Raw genomic sequence first — 22,764 nt, 5'->3', positions numbered from 1 at the left:
CCCCCTCCCCGAAATCATTGCAGGGCTTCCTGTAAGATATTGTGAGACAATACAAACCATAGGAAAAGTAAATAAATAAATTCTTACATATCTCAGTACCAAAAATAGCTTCTACATTTTCTCTAAGCAATTTGATTTCTTTTTCACCTAATAGAGATAATCAAATAACTTACAGTTTTTTGACTTGAGGTATACCATACTTTTAAATTGAATAAACCTAACTAGAAAAGATATTCTCCATGTGTTTTTATTTCAATGTTACTAATGTGGACAACAGAGCATTCCTGACTATCATTTTTTAAAATCTCCATTTATAACAAAGAAAGGAAATCTGAGGTACAGAGCTTTGGAGACAAGAATACCTAATGATATTGTTAACAACTTAGTCCATTGTATTATTATTATTATTATTATTATTATTATGCAGTTACCTTCCATCTATAGACAACCGTACTGGGTTTCCATTTACAAATGATATAAAGTTTCTTTTTACAACAAATAGATTTCAGTAAAAAAAAAAAAAAGTTTATTTAAAGAAAAATGTTAAGTAAATAGTATCACAAATAACAGCACTCCAAACAAACAAATAGAAATCATGAAGGTGATTTAGGAAAGTCTGACTTAAGCTTCCACTTTGCCTTGGATGCTGGAAAGACCAGAATTTAACTTAAGGGTCCTTGATCTCAAGAGTGCAGGTCTCCCTTCCAGGAATCTCACCTCTTAATCTCATTCCTGACTTTATCTTCTTTCTTCTCCCTCATTTTCCCCTCTGCCCTCTTATCTTGCTGCACTCCATCCCCACCTCCAAGGGGTTAGGGATAGTGGTGGGAGTCAGGGATGGCATAATAAAAATTATCTCTGGTTTTTAAAATATTTATTTTTTAGTTGTAGTTGGACCTTCATGGAATACTTTCATTCTATTTATTTACTTTTATATGGTGGTGGGAATCGAACCCAGGATTGAACACGTGTGAGGTGAGCACTCTACAGCTGAACCACAACCCCAGCGCCAAATCATCTGTTTTAATGAAAGCATTGGAAGAGTAAGTGACCAGGGTCACTCTTGCGCTGAAGGAGAGGTAAGAAGCTCCAGGATAGCCCAGAGCTGCTGACTTTGTCTGGTCCTGGAAAGTTTCAATTCTTTAAACTGGGCAGGCACTGCTGTGTTTCTAAAACTGCATGGACAGCAGATTCTTTGGCTTTCCAGCATGCTAGCTTCGAATCACCCTGAGAGCATGTTCCTGTGAAACGTGGGAGTAAATTAAAGAGTACTTTGGTGGAAAAGTAAAGAGGAGGTGCCAGAGGTGGGGGTCCCCTCTCTCCTAGCGCCCCGCCCCATCTTGCTATGCAGCACCTTGACCTTCTGTCCACCTCCCTCTTCTTTATAGCTCCTCGGAGTGGGGGAGTGGGGGAAATTCTTGTGGACCCCACGGAGGCCTGGGGGTGGGGATAGAGCATGGTGATGGTGATGGAGACTGGCCCCAGGATTGGGAGGGGGATGAGTGGAGCTGGAAAATAACGCCCAGGAGCCTGAGCGGCGCAGCCCCGCACCCTGCAAAACCCAGCAGTCTGGAAAAGCTGGGTTTGGATTCTCCCCTCTTTAAAGAGTTCTCAGGAAGTTTGGGGGGAGGGGCGAGTCACGCTCTCCTGTCCTACCGGCGGTCGCGGGAGGGTGAGGAGGGAAGACTGCAGCATCAGGTCTCAGTGCTGTCAAGTCCCTACCCATCAGCGGGCTCTGGGCGCTTCTAGCAGGGTCCGCAGGGTTCAGGCGAGGTGCCTCGGGCCAAGCGCAAGGGCAGGCATGGAGGGACTGGTCCTGCTCAACGACCTCATCACCAGGCTGCTGTTTGTGCTGCACTCCCTGGTCGGGGTCTGGCGAGTGACGGAGGTCTTGGGAGATCCACGGTACTGGCTGCTGGCGCTGCTCAACCTCTTGCTCTTCCTGGAGACTGTGCTTACCGTCAAGTTCAAGCGTGGCAGAGGATACAACTGGTGAGAATGCCCCGGGAAAGGGAGGGCGCACACGGGGCCCTGGGTATTGTTCCTTGAGGCACTTGCAGGCAGCCCTAGAAGCTTGTCTCATCAGTCACCGTTTCTTTACTCAAATTGGGACCTTTATCCCCTTTTGTCCTCTCTGGGAGCTTGGAACGTGCGCGCGAGATGCCTGTGCGTCTCTTGGGCATGGCACGGGTACCCGGTGGGTCCCAGGGCAACACTAGGAGCCCTGAGCGCAGCCCTGGGTCACCCAGCCTCAGGTTTAGAAACTTGCAAGATGGGATGGGGAAAGAGAGAGAGAGAGAGAGAGAGAGAGAAAGAGAGAGAGAGAGAGAGAGAGAGAGAGAGAGAGAGAGAGAGAGAGAGAGAAGGGCTTGTCTGCCTAGAACAGAGTGCTACCCAGATAGGGGTACCCAGGGGAAAGGACGTTGCCATGTGCCTTGTTTGTGAATTTGGGGTGTGTGGGTAAGCGCTGGCACTCGGAGCACATGCAGGTGTGGGAATGCTTTTCGCTGGGCATCCTGGATCTTTGCCAGAGCCGTGCGTGCCAGGCACCCTTCCAGGGAGAGCAGCTCTTCCCTGGGCATCTATGGTTTCAACCGCTTCTCAATTTTTCCCGGTCCCGAGTGCGTCTGTGGCTTCAGTGGCTTTCCATCCTTCCAACCCCAGGCGTCCTGGGCTCTCTGGCAAGGAACCAGATGCAGGTGTCTGGGTTGGTGATTTCGGAATTTGGCTAACAGCCGGCCTATTTTGCCAGACCTGGTCTGTGTGTGATGCTGGAGAAGGGAGCAGCAGGTAGTGTTTCAGCCTTAACCTCAGTGTTCAAGAATTACAGGCTGGGAGTGGTGCTTAATTCCCAAAGTCTTGCATGGCAGTAGGAGAATTGAGAAAAAGATTCTCTTGCCATTTACAAAGAGCATCCCCCACTGCCTCCATCCCCACCCATCCCTACACTCCGGGTACATTTTTATCCCAAACTTCCCCAAGTTAGTCCTCTTGCTGTATTTTTTTTTAAAAAAAAACTAGGAAACAGGACAAATATTTAAAACACCACCACCAACAACAACAAAACCTAATGCTGTACGAACTGAGAAAATAGTATTAGCTAATTTAAGAATTCCATACTATTTGGTGTTATAGTTAGGCATCATATTCAGGAAGGAAAAGAAAAGGCCTTCTACCCTTTTGCATATGACACTACAAAAGGCTGTGCATTTCATGACAGGCCATGGATGAACATGTGTTGCCTCTGAAGATGATGTGAGTCTTGCTTAAATTTTCCATTGCTGAAAATATTCTAAAATTATCAATGCTCAAATTATTCAACAACAGTCTAATATAAGGAGGATTGCAATGTTACTACTACCTCCCTCCTCCTCTTGAATACTTATTAAGCATGAGACATTTGAGGTACTTTCCAGTGTGCCTTTTGGAAGTCTCAAAGAAAAATGTCCTTAGCTTCCCAAATAATTCTCAGCATTAAAAAAAAAAAAAAAAAAAAAAAAAAAAAAAACTAAAGGGAAGAAAAGTGTACACGCAGAAGGTCATGTAACATTGAATTAGTTTTTGGTGAATAACTTTAATACACTTGTAGAAATATTGACTATAACAAAAGGATGAAGTCTGAGACTAAATAATGTTCCATGTCCTACCACCAACCTCAAGCTTCTGGGAGAAATGTTAACCTCAGAAGAGGAGCCAGCTCAGCAGGACCAGAAATAACCCCCTTCCTCTCCAAGAGGGGACCAGATCCATTCCAGTCATGTAGAAGTGCTATAGCCAAAAGAACTTTCGCTTCATGTCTGTATCACTGATTCAGACTGACCTGTGACTTATAACCAAGAAAGGAAAAACATTGGGGCAAAAGTGCATGGTGATCAATGTGTCAGGTTCAGTAGAGAACAGAGGATATACTAGTGTGGGCCTCAACACCAGACAGATGATGGGGTCAAGTATGGGCTTTCCAATTTATTTGCTGTGAGACCTTGAGCAAGTTGCTTGGTGTCTCTGAAACTCAGTTTCTCATCTGTGAATGCTAATTTCATAAGTTGTTGAAGAATTATATAAAATAATACATACATATTGATGGTCAGTGAAAATGGTCATCTCTAAATCCTAGGATTTTCCTTTGTTTTCTTCTTACTTAAAATATTCTTATATAAACTAGTCCCATTTTACGACTACACATATCAAAGAGATAGCCAGTTAACTATTTTCCATAGCAAAAAAGTAGAAACAAAACACCTTGTATGTCATAAAAACAGATCCATGATGTATACTGTACATTCTAACATTAATTCAAGAAAAACCTTGTTGACTTACTAGTTCTACTAATACTTGAAAATAAGCAAAGAAATTTAATGATTTGGCTTATTACAAAATTTCAGGAACAAGTGAATCTTTGGTAATGGCCTAAATAGAAATGTGATTAATAATGCGTTGTTCCGTCAAATATATTGGTAATGCTTTGCTGTTGTTGAATACACAACTGAGTCTGCCAATGTGGTCATTTGTTCAGTACCTAGCACCCACACAATGTTCTGTCAAAAGTTTGAAAAAAAAAGAAAAGAACTGCTAAAAATATGAATAATCTTGAAAAAACATAGTAACTATGAAAATCGGTTTGATTTGAGGCACATTTTATTTCTAGATTAAAGTTTTCTACTTAAAACAAGGCATAAGTGTTTGTAGTTGTTGCTTTTGAGTGTTAAGAACCATTTTCTACCAATAAATAAATTAAAAAATGAAAAACCTGAGCTGATGGAATCAAATAGAGGTATCATAGCAATATCTATACCACCTTTAAATAAGAAAATGTTAATACATATAGATCTAACTGTAAAGCTATTTAATATAGATAAATTGACCTTTGACCCATAAGCCTTATATTTTAGAATATAATGTGCAGACTCAAAAGAACCCACATGTAAAATCATGAACAAAAACGATTAACTTCCACCATGTTGATGGAAAATAAACCTGAAAATGAGTTGATTGTTCATCAAGGGAATAGCTGAAAAATTATATTTTCACACTATAGATAGAATATTTTGCTGGCATTATAAATAAGGAGCTAGATTTAACCATTGGCTTTGAGAATTGTGCATGCTATATTGTTAGGAGACACAGGTTACAGTTATGTGTCTTATATTCACTTTTGAAAAAGTGGACTTGTAAGGAAAGGGGAGGAGAAAGCAGAAGCAGCAGCAATGTCCACAGGCCCTCCTGTGTTGAAAAACCGAAGAGAATAACCCCTGAATGGTAATACATACAGGACCACAATACATATAGGACAATAATATGTATACATATAGGACAAAAAAATAATCCCTTTTCTTTGAACTTCAGATCTGTGAACTTTTGGAATACTCTAAATATTGTTCTTTTTACCTAAACAAATAAAATCTATAGAAATCATAGCATAAGGGGCTGGGGCTGGGGCTCAGCGGTAGCACATTTGTCTGGCATGAGTGAGGCCCTGGGTTCAATTCTCAGCACCGCATATAAATTAATAAAATAAAGATCTATCAACAACTAAAAAAGTGTTAAAAAAAAGAAATCATGACATAATAGAGGAAAATGTGAACTAAATTTTTTTCTTGTAAAAGCAAACATGTTACATGTGTCCCAGGAATGTTTCTTTAGCTATCCTTTGGAAAGGAAAAATGGAACTGGAGTTGCTGAGTTCAGCTATCTGGGGACAAGCAGCATTACATCAACACTATTAACTTGCCAGTTGGAGAAGTTTAATTTGCTGGAATCCTATAGGATCCGGAGGGTGAGCCAACAGCACAACCCTTGTTAAATTCAATAAATGTATGCTAGTAGAGTTTGCACTTTTTTTCACCTAGTATTTATTTCACCTGCATATTCACTTACATTTCTTTAAGATGGAAATTAGTATTACTTAGCTTAATCTTTTTTTTCTCTTGATTTTATTATTTTCAGTTGTCTGGGCAACAATCCAATGGATCTGTGGATTACCATTTAGGTAAAGTCAAATACAAAATAATATTTCAGTTGCCTTCCAGCCAATAGTGATAAAATATTCCCTAGGGGATTGAAAAATTACCAAGATCATGACAAGCTTGAAGCCTGTTCGCTTGAAAGCAAGCAGTATGTGAGATTAAAGTAGAAATCTAAGTTAAGCTCACTAGCCAAAGTACAGAATTTTAAGCACCAAACTTTCTTCACCAGAATTTTAAAAATTCAAGGGAAACATAATTTGAATCAACAGGTAATAACTCACCTATTGGGTCATTTTTGTTCTGTTTTGATTTTGTTAACTCTCCTTACCTTTTCTTTTAGTAAGTTGGATCAGGCAATCTTTGAATTTCTTAATAAGTAAACATGATACTATGCTGGACACAAAAGATACAGAAAACAAACACATCTGAAACTTTAACATAAAAGGTGGCGTTTTGACTAAGTGCTCAAAGGTGTGGGAATAAAAATAATGATGAATACTTAACATTTCCTGTGTTCCAGGCTTTACCAAGTGTCTCACACAGACAATCTCATTCGATCTTGACAATAGGTGTAATTATTTTCTGTTTCTCTTTTTTTCCCCCCATTTTTTAATGACGAAACTAGGGCATATTATTGGCAATTGGCAGGGAGCGAGTAGGGAAGGCTGCAAGTGCTCAGTCTTATCCATTGCAGGCTGACAGTTTGGAGGAGAAAGGGTGTGATGCACAGTACAGGGTGGAGCAGGGGGAACTTTTCAGCCTTTGGGCTATAGCAGGAAAAAAATCTGTGAGATCTGCATCTGGAGAGCACAGGCCAACTGGAAAGAGAACAGCCTGGACAGGAAACTTGAGCAGATATCTCTGGAGGAAGCTTGGTGTCTTACCATTCTTCATTCAATTACAGTGTTTGAAAACTCTGCTATATATGGTGGGCATTGTTCATTTTGCAGAACATGGAAATAAATAAAAGAGGCACATCCCTGACCCTCAAAATCTCACATGTTAATCAGTGAGCTCAGAAAATAACCAAAGAAGTCATGAATAAATAAATAATAGGTAAAAATAAGCAAGTGAACAAATGAGTACTTAGAACAATGGATGAATGTCCAAGTGGTATGGAGTACAGAGTGAGGGTGTATGCAGGGAAAGGCTGCATTGGGTGTTCATAGACTCTGGCTGGGGAGGTGGTCTGAGAGTTGAGGCCTAAGACATCAGAGGGAGTCATAAATGGTAAGAGTGGTCCAGGGAGAAGGGAAAAGTCAAGGTGCCTGGACAATCTTCATATGACTTGAAACGTTTCTAACATTCCCCCGCGTGACCAGTAAATATTGACTTTTTTTTTTCTGCTCTTCCCTGTCTTTTCTCCTTCCTGTGTCCATATGAAAGAGTCTTACTAATTATTTTTTTTCCCCAGACCTGGGATTTACTAAATTTTAAAAAATTACCATTATCTCATTTTAAACACGGTGTGTCAGAAATTGCCTGGCTCACAAGGTGAAAAAAAAAAACGAAAGATGAATTGGAAATCAGAAGGCAGTCTACCCTACATCGATCTCAAATTCAAAGCAATTTTGTGAAAAACTGAAGAAATCTGTTTTGATTACTCAATTACTTCTGGAAAGTTCAATAGTGAAGTACAAAACGTAGACTTGACAGATACATCTTAATACAAGTTTTGAGCAGTGCAGGAGAATTTTGTATGATGTAATTCTGTATAGAATGTGATAATGCATACTTTTCTAAACCAAAAATAAAAAATGTTCATTTAAATGCCAGAGAGAAAGTTGGAAAATAAGCACACTCCTCCCCAGCTCCTACTCTCACTGATATTTTTGGACCCCAGAGAGGACAAGATGGAAGAATCAGGAAAGAGATCCTGTGAGACTTCCTTAAGACCAACTTGGGAACTGCAAATTATCCCAGATGATAGGCCATGTCTCACCCTCTTCATACTTCATGTCCAGATTTCTCAAAGTCTCTCCTGAGCCTTTTAGGTATTCCAGTAATTCTTCCCACTGTGCATTGGTACCGGTTTCTGTTGGTGACTAAAAGGCTCAGGGGTCACTCCAGTTAAACTGGGCTAACTGGGCTGCACAAAATAACCACACAAGAGACACAAATACCTTTTTCTTTGGGGTCGCTGTGATTGCTCCTCTGACTTTAAGGGTTGAGAGAGAGAGAGAGAGAGAGAGAGAGAGAGAACATGCTGACCCCTTTTATTGAGGAAAAGCTATTCAGATGAGGCAAGGGGTCAGGTTTCAGGGGGCTGAGTCCACTGTCAGCAGGTTGACTGACACCTGGGTAGGCCACACCCAAGGGCACAGTAAGAGAAGGGGACACACACAAGGCACTTCCATGGAAGATTCTATCCTAAACAGAGCAAAGGGTTATATTAAAAAGGAACAGGTGAGCTGAGTGTAGCTCCACCCATGGGGCTGTAGCAAGACACACCCATGCAGGAGACACTGTCCCTGGAACCCAAGAAGGGTGGGGAAAGCTCTGCCACATTTCTGTGACTGGGCGCCTCAGCACCCAGCCAGGGAGTGTGACCCAGTGATGTACAAGGTTGGTCTCCCACACATTGGATTTATCAGCCATGTCTGTAAAGTGTATCTGGGGTTTTATATTTTCTTCTGGTATATTTATAGGTATATGTGTTTGTATTCTGAGCCTTGAGCTTAATGCATAAAGGTGACTTAAGTTTTCATTCTTTTTGAAAGTACACATTGAATGTTACCAGCAAAGGACTTATTAAGTAATTAAAGTTATGTTTGAGAAAAAAAAAAAAGACTCTCCTTAGATTGGTTCTATGATTTACTTTCAAGAAGTCAATATTTTTTTCTCGTATTTTACAATGGACTTGGGACCAGTATAACAGTTATGTCTGCATTTAGAATGGAATGGTTACCATTGAATGGTTACCATGCTTTCTCCATGAGTATATCTAACCTGTTTTGTCTTTGTGTCCCAGATGTGGAACAACTTTATAAAATTTTAAATATAGCCCAATAGTAATATAGTTATAATATAATATAGTAATTCTAACATAATGATATTAATTAATATTAATATAATGTATTTAAGCTCTAGATTATTATTTTAAACCTATTTTAATGCACCTGTGTCTATTTTTTTTTACTTATTCATAGAACCAAAATTTTAATGGGTAAAACAAGAACTTTAGAACTGAAAATTAAAGTTACTAATATTTTCATAGCTTTTTGTTCTTTTTTAAAAAATGTTTTTAGTTGTAGATTAACACAATATTTTATTTTACTTATTTATTTTTATGTGGTGCTGAGGATTGAACTCGGTGTCTCACACGTGAAGGGCAAGTACTCCACCACTGAGCCACAACCCCATCACAGCTTTTTGTTCTTGGCCAAGAGAAAAACCGACTAGTGTGGACAGCTCAAATAAACCACTATAAATATATCCCTAGTTTTAAATTCGATGCATTTCTCCTTCTCAATGGCAGTAACATTATTATGCACACAGTATTAGGTCAAATGTGAATTGTTTAACTTTATTCCCAGCAGGGAGAAATTCACATTTACATGAAGGTTTATTCTCCCTGTGTGCATGTCTCGCATGACTCTAAAAGTTCCTGTGAAGTGCTGGTATCAGCAAAGTGAAGCTTCAGGAAGATGAATCATTTTGTTAAAACAAACAAACAAACCAATGTTTCTTTTCTTTAAGAAAAAATAAAAACTTTAGTGTATGTATCATAAAATGCACTTGTTTGAAAGTCACATTGAAAAAATATAAATGACAAAAATTAGTTAATATAAATGCCAGGGTAGGTTTTATATGAACTTTTCTATATTATGTTGTAAGCAAAATCATGCTCTTGAGTATTAGCCTACTTCCTGTAGTTGTTGAAGGAGGGGAGTTATATTTTACTTTCAGTATCTCAAAGAGGTAGATACTGTACACAGTACTTAATGTTATACACTTATTATCATAAAGATTAGTATATTTCCGGAGTAGTGGTGCACACCTGAATCCCAGTGGCTCTGGAGGCTGAGACAGGAGGATCAGACATTCAAAGCCAGCCTCAACAATTTATTGAGGCCCTAAGCAACCTAGTGAGGCCCTGTTTCTAAATAAAATTTTAAAGGGCTAGGGATGTTGCTCAGTGGTTAAGCACCCCTGGGTTCAATCCAGGTACCAAAAAAAAAAAAAAAAGTACATTTTTAAGGAAACAAAACAAACAATCCTCTAACATCAGTGTTGCTCCCAGCCCTGGTTGTACTTGTCGTATTCCTTTGCTTTTTTTTTTTTTTTTGTCACAAATTGAGCCTCTGACACATGCAATGTTTTAGTTCACCTGAAATAGCTTCCCAATAAATCATCTTTGCCATTCTCTGAGAGTTTGTTAACAATGGTGATGAAGATGATGGTAATCGTGATTGTGATAATGGAGGTGATTAACAGTTATCAATTATCAAGTCTGCTTTATATCCATTATCTCATATAATCTCATGTAATCCTACAGTGTCCCTATGAATTAGTTCTCATCATTATCACAGTTCTCAGATGAGGACAGTGATGCACAGCATGGCTAAATCATTTACGTAAGGTCACAACTAAAAATAATAAATGGCAAAAACAATTCTAACATTTGATGAGCACATTTGCTTTGCATGCATCATCTCATTTGATCCTCATAGTACCTATGGTGGGGCCATTATTATTCCTATTTTCAGATGAGGAAGCCAATACTGAGAAGCTTGGAGAAGGATTCCTCTTCCCAAGAAAAATCATCTAGACTTTTCAGATGATGTTCATTTTCCTTTGAAGCAAGATGTTGCTCTTTTCCTTTCACCTGGGTACTTATCTTAAATACTTCCTATATGGATTACTTGCAGTACTAAGTTATATCTCAAAACAAGACCAAATTTAAAAAAAATAAAACTTTCTAGAAAAAAGAAAGAAAGAAAGAAAGAAAGAAAAAAGAAAGAAAGAAAGGAAATAAAGAAAGAAAAAAGAAAAAAGTAAAAAGAAAGAAAGAAAGAAAGAAAGAAAGAAAGAAAAAAGAAAAAAGGAAAGAAAGAAAGAAAAAAAGAAAGAAAGAAAGAAAGAAAGAAAGAAAGAAAGAAAGAAAGAAAGAAAGAAAGAAAGAAAGAAAGAAAGAAAGAAAATTTGGTCATCCTGGGCTGGGTCATTCCTTTACTCCGTTATCCTATTCTTTATGTTATGCATTCAATAACCAAATTGGGTTTTGCTTATAGACAGTACAACTACATAGCTTTTGGGATCAAAAATCTTTCTAATGGAGAAAGGGTCAAAGCTTTTATTTATTTTTTCTTCTTCTTTTCCTTCTCCAAAATTGGGTAGATTAAATTTCAGGTGACCTACTAAGGGAGGACTAGCATGATTTTGCTTACAAAACAATATAGAAAAGTTCATACAAAACACACGTTCTTGTACAAGCAAATGTCCTTGTAAAGTTAAAGAAAAAGCAGGAGAAGGGTACACTAGATTGTCTTCATTTGGATCCTGAAATGAAGAAACAACTTCTTCTACAGAACAAAAATAAATACTATTATCTTTATATAGAATGAAAGTGTTACCTAAATAACATTTACAATTCATTTTATATTCTGAGAGAGCATTAAAATTCCTGTAGTCAATGACAACTGAAGTTCATTTATTCATTAAACAAGCATTTATTATACTAGCTGTTGTGATAGTGATCTGGAAGGAATATAAAATAAATGCAGCTATATGAGAACGGTACAAAACAACAGTCTGAGAAACAAATAATTTTCCACAAATTATGTCCAAGAGTGCAGAATTGCTGCAGAGTCGAGATTCAGTCATAATACTATCTAAGGGAAGTGATTTCTGTACTGGCCTTTGAAGTAGCTGGTGGGATGCAGAACTGCAGAGAAAAAAAAATGCTTTTCAGGCAAGAAAGCATAATGGTGGTACCTAGGGTTACATTTGGAACCAGTTTATTTAGGAAGATGTCATGTTGTTCTCTGCCAAGTTCTCATATTTTATGAGAAAAATAAAATATAAATCCTAAAATTAATTCATATTTTGTCTCATAACTAGCTTAATAGTGCAACACACTGCTGAAGTTCAAATGTGAGCTTGTGCTTTCTTTAGATGTACTTTCAGAAAATTTTAGGTTAAGTGAGGTATACTGAGTGCTAATTATGCTTTCAGTTTATACCATAATTTGGGAATATGACTCTATTTTTAAAATTTTCAATAATAAATGAAAATTATAATTAAGAATGCTAATATTCACCTTCATAATATGATTCTACGGCAATGGGTATTCCCTACCAATTTGAAATTTCTCTGTGTTTCTTGTGTTCTTGACCTACTCTCCCATAAGTTCACAGAGAAAACAAACCTATCATCTGATGTTGGTACATATCAAAATGTACCTGTCTATATTTAGTTTCCCATTTCTGTGGGGATTCTCATGAGCCTATGGCCCTTCAGTGGTGGCGTCCTTTGCCAAGGATCCTTCACACACCAAGGGCTCCTGGAGGGGAGGTGGTGGTGAGGTGCTATTTAAGAAAATAAATGAATGGTGGCTGGGGTCAGGGAAGTGACTTGTCAGAGAATTCAGAGACTGTGTGTTCTGAAAAAGCACTGGGTTCATTATGAAGGGTTGCAGAAGATAGGTAAAATACTGAGGCTGTTGTATCTGCCATAGTCTCCCTGCACACTAATGGGATGCTCTGGCTAAACAACCTAGATGGAAATAATGGATGTTAAGTCCAATTAGAGAAACCTAGGAGATCACAGACAGGTATTTTGACCTAGTTTTTTGATTTTCATGAAAACAAACCTATTATTATAAAGTTCCAGAAATTTTATCAAAGATAGTTAAGGTAGTTAAACAAAAGATTTTTAAATTTGGATCTGGGATCCTTAAAAATCCATGTTATATAGACTAGAAAACAAGAATTGAAATATATATATAAAATCTGGATTCACACTGAATTCATTTTTGAACATTATTTTTACTTCCCTTAAATATATATATATATATATATATATATATATATATACATACATATATATATATATATACATATATATACACACACACACACACACACACACACATGAATGATTGAAAGTCAGACAGAAAAATTAAACAGAATAGTGAGTGATATTATGGTTATCTTTTCCTCTATATGATTATTTATAATGTTATATGTTTCTAAAAATTATGTGTTTCTTTTTCAGTAATAAAATAACAATAATTGTCATTTTTAGAAAGAGAAAAGTGGAACTTTAATTCTAGACTAATAGTGAGTTGAAGTAAATAAAATCCTTTGCAGGACTAAATTGCTAAAGGTAACAAATAATCATCGTTGAAAAGTATTATAATTTGTTGAAATGACAACTGTGTATGATAAATGGTATTTTGTTTTTGGATGAAATGAAAAAGGCAGTCAGTACAGCTTTTAGAGTTCTGAGCAGTGTTCAGCATGTAACACCTATTTCATTAATAAATAAAACAAAATAAGACAATTTGTTTATATATATGTGTATATATATACATCAATATATATATATATATATATATATATATAAAACAAAGAAAAAGATTCTTTTAGATACTGTTTCTGTTTGTATATTTTGGGAAGAATTGATAGCTAGGTTAAGAGTTGTTAAATATTTTTAAAAAGTGAAGAAATTATTTTTTTGGAAAGTTTACTTTAGAAAAAATTGTCAAGCAAACTACTTTGGCATTGAAGTGTTAATATTGGGCAACTCCAGTATTCTGGCGAGTAGTAGTCTTCAAGAATGTAATAAATCTGAGTTTCTTAGGGCAGTTCGTTCATTGGTAATATGGTATTATCAGTTTTGCAAAAATTTCCCACTGAAATGTGTCTTATTTAGTTAGTCATATATTTATCAGTTTTGATTGGTGTAAGATATTATATTTTTATAAACAATTTTCTAGAAACCTGATAAAAGTTATTTCTGAGTTAATGAGAGATATTTATAATGTTAATTTTCAAACAAGGTGCTTGGCATCTACTTACTCCTGATGTCATATATATATTGTGTTTCCCTCTACAACTAAAAAATATTTATAAAAAGAAGTTAATTGGATTAGCCAAAGGGGAATGAAGGCAAAGGAGGGGGTGGGAATAGGAAAGACAGTAAAATGAACTGGATATAACTTTCCTATGTACATATATGAATATACAACCAGTAAAACTCTACATCATATACAATCACAAGAATGGGATCCTAATTAGAATAAGTTATATTCCATGTATGTATAATATTTTAAAATACACTCTACTGTCATGCATATCTAAAAAGAACAATAAAACTTTCTTAGTAGCAGAACAATATTAAACTAGTTTCCTTCAGTAAATTTTCAAGTAAAAAAATCAATTTATGATAGTATTTTGAGAATCACAGTCAAACCTAGCACAGGGCAATGAAACAGTAGAAACGGTAATTTAATTAGGTCCTCATTGAATCACTGGATATTTGTGGGAGCCCACAAATGTCAGACACTGTGGAAAGAGCAAAGGTACAATTATGAGCAGACATAATTGTGCTTGTGTTGTTTGGAATTGCTGGAGGACAATGATGAAATGATACCAAATACATATACACATCCATATATATAATTATCAATTTTGAAAATCCATGGGGTAAAAAATGAACAAGGACAAGAAATATTTTCCTGGAGGAGTCTCATGTCATTGGCATGACCTGTAAGGAGAGAATTGGTAAAATTCAGGGAAAATTTCCCAGGGATACAAATGCATGTGTGGGGGCCTGAGCTAAAAAGGTACTTAACTTTCTTTTCATTTTCCCAGGACAGAGGAACACTGTCACAGGAGCACAGTTAGGAAGAATGGCAAGCAACACAACCCACAACATAGGCCTAGCCCTGATTGTGCAGCCTCCCGGAGTTTGTGATGGGCAAATGCCCAAGCAAACCATGGCTGTGTCAACCAGTAGTTGCCTTAACATTGGGCTTAGTTGTGTCCTCAGCAGTGCAAAAAGCATCACTTTATACAAGCAGACTTAGATAGCAATAGTTGTGAGAATCATGATTTAAAAATGGAATTGACTATAACTTATTTGAAGAAACAGTCTTCTAGACAGGTATTCTGAATCCTCTTTAAACACAGGTACCAATATGTAGCCCTGAGTAAACTTGCAGAGCTCAGACTAGGGTAGGCAGCAGCTAACTACATTTATTGACTACCTACAATATTGACTGCATGGTACAACTGTCTCATTTAATGTTCATAGCTATCCTTTGGAGTGGGTACCACCCCCCCCACCCCATTTTAAAAATAGTACATTGAGTCTCAGGGAAGGTAATAAATTTCCAAAGATGAATGAATGGAAGGCATAGGATTCAAATGTTTGTGTCCTCTAAATTTGTGAAATTTCTACTGGATCATACCTAAGTGCAATAATTCTTCAAGGGTCACAGCCTGAAGAACAAACTTGGACGTGAAGAACAAACTTGCACCATCTGTTCTTTATTCATAAATTCAGGCATTTGAACATTTGAGCATTTGCTTGCTGTGCATATAGATTGAATAAGGTATTGTGTTGCCATGGGGGAGAAGAGAAGATAAAGTGGGAAGAAGGAAGTTATACAAAGACACATAGGGTTCAGGACCTGCCTCAAAGACTTACATTAGGCAAGCTATGTCTTATATATACATTATTATTAAAGTACAGCATGTGTTGGTTAAGATTAATTGCTGCTATGCCCTGAAAATATGTAGGATATTGGTGGACATACAAGTCCACCAGAAGCCATTCCGAAAAGAGAGTTTTCATTATTGGAGGGTGCGGGGGATAGGCATTTGCTCTAATGCCATTTCCAATCCTCTCTTCTCAAATTAGCCAAAGTAGGAAAGCATAGAGTGCATGGTTCTGAACAGGGACCAGTGGTTGGTTAAAGAAGTCTTGGATTGAGTTTAATATAATCAATTCCTAAGTCCTTGATATGATTTCTTCTCACTTTCTCCTTTCATCTTTATGTCCAATAAATCTAACAAAGACAGAATGCAGTAAGAAGAACTATCCCAGACTCTTCCATCCAGCCTATTACTTTTGGGGGGGGGGCGTGGGTGTTGGGGGTATTTAATATACACAGTACATTGGGACTATTGAGTTGCTTAGCTTGATAGGATGCAATAGAGGAAGCGGAGATAAGACCCAATGATAGAGGCCTTGAATATTGAGTTATGGAATTTAGATTTTCTATACAGAAAATCTTGAATCTTGAGTTGTATGTGATGTTTATGTAAATAATTTCCTAATTAAAAGAAATATGTTGAGATGGAATAATATTTTTTTTCCAATTAAACAAATAAATCTTATGCTAGAAGATATTAAGGGTCATTGTTATTTTTGTTTTTAACCTCCCTTCAAGAACAATTATATAGTCAAGTCTATTGTTTCCTACAGATTATTTTTGTAATGATATTGTTAGGGAAGTTAATCTCAAAATTAATCTTAACAGGAGTCAGCTAACAGTCCAGCCAACATTTGACCTGTCTAAACAAAAATCTGCATATTCCAACTGTCCCTCTGACCAGAATTCACTTCCTCCTCCTTTTCACACAGGAAATATTCTGTCCTGGTGTTTCCTTTGATATATAAGGTCAAAGAGTTAATTGCTCTCACTTTTTTTTAAGAGCATGCTCAACATGGAATTTTTATATTTCCCTGAAGCCTAGCCATCTTCCAAGTCAGATTTTAATAATATCTTGACCCATAACCTTTTGTTTCAAAATTGGTTTTGGCAGGAAATCAAAGGTAGGGGAGTATCTATATTAAATATTGATTTTTTAAGGATTTCTTTTCATTTTGCCCTTTCTGCCTTCCTCTCTTCAGAAGTTGACAGAAGATCTAATGAAAGGGTTAAAAACCCCTTTTAAAACTCCATCCTAAAATTTCCTCTTTCACTTATCTTTATTTACTTTTCTATGGATTATAATACTACCGTGTAGGTAACATTTCATCTCAAAAGTATAAGTGTGTCCTACAAGTATTTTAATAAAATATATTGACTTTCAATTTTGACTTTGAGATGTTCTATCAAGCAAGAATCCAATCTAAAATAAAATGCGATTTGAAGAAATAAATTTGGGATTTATATTAATTTCATCTTATTTCATAATAATACTAGCAGTATCCATCTGTTATTGAGTGCCTTCCTCTGCCAGGCACTGTCTTACAGATGATACAATATACTCCCTGGGAAATCCGTGTGACTGTGATGGGCTGCATCGTGTCCCTTCTAGATTCATTACTGAAGTCTTAAGACCACATTTGACAGAATTTGGAGATTAATTTGGTAATTAGGGTTAAATGAAGTCATAAACATGGGGTCCTAATCTAATAAAACCGGTGGTCTTAAAAGGAGAAGAAAGGGAGAGAGCTCTCCCAGCACAAGCACTGAGGAAAGGCCACTAGAGAGGACATGGAGAAGTCCTGTCTGCAGGCCAAGAAGAGAGCCCTCACCAGAGCTCCACCAGGCTGGAGCCCTGATTTTAGGCTCCTCGACTCCAGATAATGAGAAAAATCAGCTCTGTTGTTTCAGCCATGCAGTCTATAGTATTTCACACAGCATCCCACATGGACTGATGCAGACAAGGACTGTTCCCATTTTGTGGATTAGGAAACCAAGTAAGATGTCCCATAGCAAAGCTGATCTTTGGACCTGAGTGTGTCTGACAACAAAAGCCTGCTGCTTAGATTCCCAGCTGAAATGTTGAGGCAGAAAATAATGAATAGATATTTAGATAGCCTTTAAAAAATTCCCAAACCTTTTGGCTGTTGTTCATATTTTTTATTTTACAGGTTTAACACACATACACAAAACCAGTGCATTATTCTCATTTTTCATTCTTATCATCTGGTTTTTTTTGTGTGTGTACTAACAGGGTGTTATTATTTGAGCTCTCAGAATTCCAGGTTAATGTTGAAAAATGTAGCCAATCTTCCTGAAATTGCAATGTTGAAAAAAATCTGAGGTTTACGAGTGCTGTATTTGCTTTTTGTGAAACATATTAAATGCAAAATATCCAGTGTTGTGCCTGAAACTAATTGGCAGTGTCCCATTAACCATATTAAAATTAACATCTATTAATTGGATTAGAAATTCAGTGAGAATGACAGCTGCTAGTGCCTTTTACAGTTACTGTGTTTCTCTGCAATCCATATGGCAGAAATCACATAATGCTTTTTTTTTTCCTGTGGAAATAAACACTTAAGATAAAAAGGTTGACTTGATGTGATTAGGGTGTGGGCATTTGTTATCCTTCCTTTCTTCCTTTTTTTTTTTTTTTTATAAAAGCTGAACTATCTTGTTTTTCCCTTTCACAGGTTTTCACCAGCTATATTTTTATATCTGATTAACATCGTTCCGTCATTATGGCTCCTTGAAATGCATCATGGGACCCAGGTACTTCCTTTTGGAAATCGGAATATCCAGAGGCAAACTGCTTTCACAGTATGATCTGATTTATTTCAGCAACGCTCTTTTTCAAGAGACAAATGATCAAAAATAGAATAAAAGGCCATTTATAAAAAGAATGGATTCTGTGATCTGTCAAAAAAAATTAAAATATTATTTCACTTAAAATTTAAGATTACACAATTAATTAACATCTGTGCTAGTGACCGTGTTTCTCAGACTCCCTCCCTTGCTCCACGCATGATAGAGTTCCTGTGGAAATTTGATTTTAACCCTGGAAGCTATAGGGAGTGGCTGTGGTATGCCAGGAATCTTCAGGTCACAAAAATGTGACATCCTGTAAAATGACATTCTTAGGAATTATAAAACAAAAATAAACCCCTCTTTATCTGTACTTTGCTATGTAAATACATTTGGATTTATGGGGGCTTTTTAAAATACCGTTAATGCAGAAGAAAGGAGATTCTTTTGGGGGGTCTCCTGGGCCATCTTAGTGAAACAGAAAACCTATTCCAGAGCCCTGACATTCTGGCTAAAGCGGGGAAGATGTGGAAACCATACAGGGAAATGTGAGCTTACATGTATGAGATGGTGAGGGCCTAGAAAATAATCTGGCTTCCACTATGAGTCACTAATCTTTATGTAGAGACATTTTAATTGAGATGCTTCCTACACAGACAACTCTAGTCAGCAGGCTTGCATTGGGTTCAGTCACTTACTGTTGATGGTGCTTTTGAGAAACTGAGAGGGCCAGTTAGCAAAGCCCTTCAGACTCTAGCTTGGACTTCACAATTCCAGTTACAGGGCTTTTGTTACAGATGAACTGTGGTTATTATCTCACATTATAGTAACTTCATTGACAAATGCCTTAGACAGAATCTCTGAGAATTTGTCCCTGTACAGATTTCTTTGTTATAGGTTGTCATTTAATAGCATGCTTAGGTTGCCAATATATAAACTTATCTAATAATGCTTGCTCCAAATTGTAGGCACATGAGAGGGGAATTTAGCTCTGTGCACTATCTTTGAAGAAATCTCCAAGCAAATACAAATAATGAAGCAATAGAGAAAACATTTTCCTCCTTAAATCTTCTGGCAAAAAATCATTAAAGTGATAAACCATCTCTAGTTCTGCACCAAAAGTTTCTTCTTCTTTTTTTTTTTTAACTATAGATTTGTTGGTTCAAAACATCATGGCTTTTTTGAAAAGTATCATAAGGAGTTAGGGAACTGTTTCAATCTCCTTACTACTTACTATTTTGAAGGGTATGGAAATAAGCTCCAGTGATTTAAATCAATTTTTTCCCTACATATCCAATTCTATGACATGGCTATCATCCACAATAGCAATTCATTTTACCAAATGCTTTTATAATATAAATGCATTGCACAGTTAATTGATATACAGGTCAAATCCCATTACAACAAATAGCATGCAACCAAAAGCTCTCTTTTTAATAAAAAAAAAGATTTTTGAGCCCCGGGCAGTACCTCTCTAATTTTCATACTACAAAAGAAATTGAACCTTTAGTAGTAATGGATTTGACACTGAGAATTAAAATGAATGCTCAGAGATTGAAATGGGCAGTGAGCTAGGATGGAGATGGTAAAAGTGAGAGAGACAAAAATTTTATATATATATATATATATATATATATATATATATATATATATATATATATAAAATACATATATAGTATATATATGTATAGATATGTTTTCTCTCTCATATATATGTATATAAGATTGCAATAATGTGACATGCTGTAAAATGACTTTCTTAGGAATTACAAAACAAAAACAAACCCCCCTTGATCTGTACTTTTATAATTTAAATAGAATCCATATATATATGCTCCCATAAACCCAAAGGCATTGACGTAGCAAAGTACAGATAAAGGGAGGGTTGTTTTTGTTTTGTAATTCCTAAATATGTCATACACACACACACACACACACACACACATATATATGCATGCATATATATGAGAGAAAAAATATATCTATGCATAATTTAAATAGAATCCATATATAAATGGATTCCATTTAAAGAAATAAGAAATAGCAGAATAAAGTGAAGTATAGCAAGTCCCTTAGCCTACTCATTTAGGAAATTAAGAAATTCTGGTTATGATAATCACTTTTCTTTTTATAGCATTCTATATTTCAGAGTGCTTTTAGATATATTTTCTCATTTATAATAAGTTAGACATGGTGTATACATTTCTATTTTATATAAGAAGACCTTGAAGATCACAAAGTTTAGGAAATTTTCCTAAGGACACATAGGTAATCAACAGCAGTGCTGGGGCTTATATCCTAATGGACACCCAATCCATTAAACTCCTCTGCCTTTCTCAGTTGTCTATCCTATATTTTAAAGGAATTTGCATTAGTTTGCATCTGAAGTTTTCATGATGAAAAAGAGTAATTTAATTTCCTTTCACATTTTACCATTTATTCTACATCCTCAATGTTCTAATCTATGATATGGCATGAGCAAAACATCTGACCTGTTTCATAAAGATATTTCCCCTAGATCACCAATTTGGTACCTTCATTCCAGAAATTAGTGGAATGCATGGAAACAAAACAGCTATGACAAATGTGACCTTAACCATTAGTGAGATTTGCTTATGAAGTGGCATAATTAAACTAATGGAAATGCTCTGGTCTAATGGTGTCATAGACTGGTTTGACCTAAAGAAATGCTGTGGGCCTGGGGATGTGGCTCAAGCGGTAGCGCACTTGCCTGGGATGCGTGCGGCCCCAGGTTCGATCCTCAGCACCACATACAAACAAAGATGTTGTGTCCTCAGAAAACTAAAAAATAAATATTAAAAAATTTTCTCTCTCTCTCTCTCCTCTCTCTCTCTCTCCCTCTCTCTCTCTTAAAAAAAAAGAAATGCTGTGGAAATTATTAAGATATTAAAGGTATAGTTCATGAAAAAATAGCAGGTTGGTACCCAAGTCATCTTCATAAAATCACTATGCTGTGATTAATGTAAACAATGTAACTACAAAAACAATGTAAGTCAGTTTAGGCTGAAGGAGTCAAATCACTTGTTCATTGCTGTCTTTATGTAGGTATACTTAAAAAAAAGTCTCATCAGTCTCTAACAAAATAACATAAGTGGAGAGGAACTCAAATAAGTCTGAATACCATAATATAGACTGCAAAACTATTTATTATTTCCAAGTTGCCTTATACTGTACTAAAGAATGACTTTTTCCTTAAATAACAAGACTACTGTTGATTTTTAGTGATAAGGATGTCAAAAACATGCGAAGGTTACCACTTTTAACATATAATCATCTGCTTTCACACCTGCAAACAGAATGGTCAAAATTTGTGTCCCATTGACCAGTAAGTTCTTAGCTATAGTCACAATACTACTCTGCAATGAGGATTTGGATCTAAACTCAAAATTTAAATTGCCACTATTTTTTCTTAGAGTTTTAGTTTCACACACGTACACACACATACACAGAAAGTGTGCAAACAGCTATATTTTTGCTCCTAGAGATATGGCACATGGCCATTTTTAAAAATCATTCTTGTCATTGTGCAAAAAACAAAACAAAAAACAGCTTCTTGCAAGTCTTTTCTATTTTTTCAAGAAGAGCATAGAAGAATCAATGGCTGTCCAGTAAAATTAAGAAAAAAGCACGTTATAGCTTTCAATATTTTATCCTCTTAAGTAATTTTTCTATAAAATCAAATGTGTAATCATGGCTATGGGGTGGTAATAGTGGTAGTGGTGTGTGTGCGTGTGTTTTAAAAAAACGTGTTAGAACTGCAGATGTTTAAAAGTTCTTCAACCATTTTTTAAGCCAGTTTATAAAATATGCATGGGCTACAGCTATGTTTTCAAGTGCTGTCTCTTTCCTCTCTTATATATACTTTTTCCATTTTTATCTGCAGGATAATAATCTTGTGCATTTCACTTGCAGAAATTAAATCATCAAATTTTCCATATACCTAAATCAACCAAAAGTTAAAATGTCTGTACCACTGAACATAACCAAAAAAAAAAAAAAAAAAAAAGAAAGAAAGAAAGAAAGAAAAAGAAACTTGTTAGAGTATTTGACAGGAAAGATTCAAAATAATTGGTTTATTTATTTAAGCAGAATGGTGTTTTGGATAATGAGGCTTCCAGGTAAGAAAGAAAGTAAGTGTTCTGACCAGGATTACATTTTACAGCTGTTGGTTCGTATTATACTTATTCCAGGGTTCAGTAAAGGGGGATTCCAGGTATCAGTTATCAAATCAGCAATTCTCATGGTCACTCAGAGAGTCTGCTTCCTCAAGAGCCTCAAAGACAGGTAGTTAACCCTCTTCACAAATTA

The 22,764-nt window shown here is 36.3% G+C and overlaps 1 protein-coding gene across 1 annotated transcript in view; it reads left to right on the top strand.

Moving 5' to 3' along the window:
• The first annotated feature begins 1,795 nt into the window (after nucleotides 1–1,795).
• The window catches only part of Tmem26 (transmembrane protein 26), a 41,579-nt gene continuing 20,610 nt past the window's right edge, over nucleotides 1,796–22,764 (top strand). Inside the window, exons 1-2 of the mRNA XM_026393747.2 lie at nucleotides 1,796–1,992; nucleotides 18,324–18,402. Of these exons, the coding sequence (XP_026249532.2) occupies nucleotides 1,802–1,992; nucleotides 18,324–18,402 (270 nt within the window). The 5' untranslated portion in view covers nucleotides 1,796–1,801. The remainder of the gene's footprint in view (nucleotides 1,993–18,323; nucleotides 18,403–22,764) is intronic.

This window comes from Urocitellus parryii, chromosome 5 (genome assembly GCF_045843805.1).
Source record: "Urocitellus parryii isolate mUroPar1 chromosome 5, mUroPar1.hap1, whole genome shotgun sequence".
Lineage (NCBI taxonomy): Eukaryota > Metazoa > Chordata > Mammalia > Rodentia > Sciuridae > Urocitellus > Urocitellus parryii.
The sequence above is the reverse complement of the archived record's forward strand: the minus strand, read 5'-3'. Positions and strand labels throughout refer to the sequence as shown.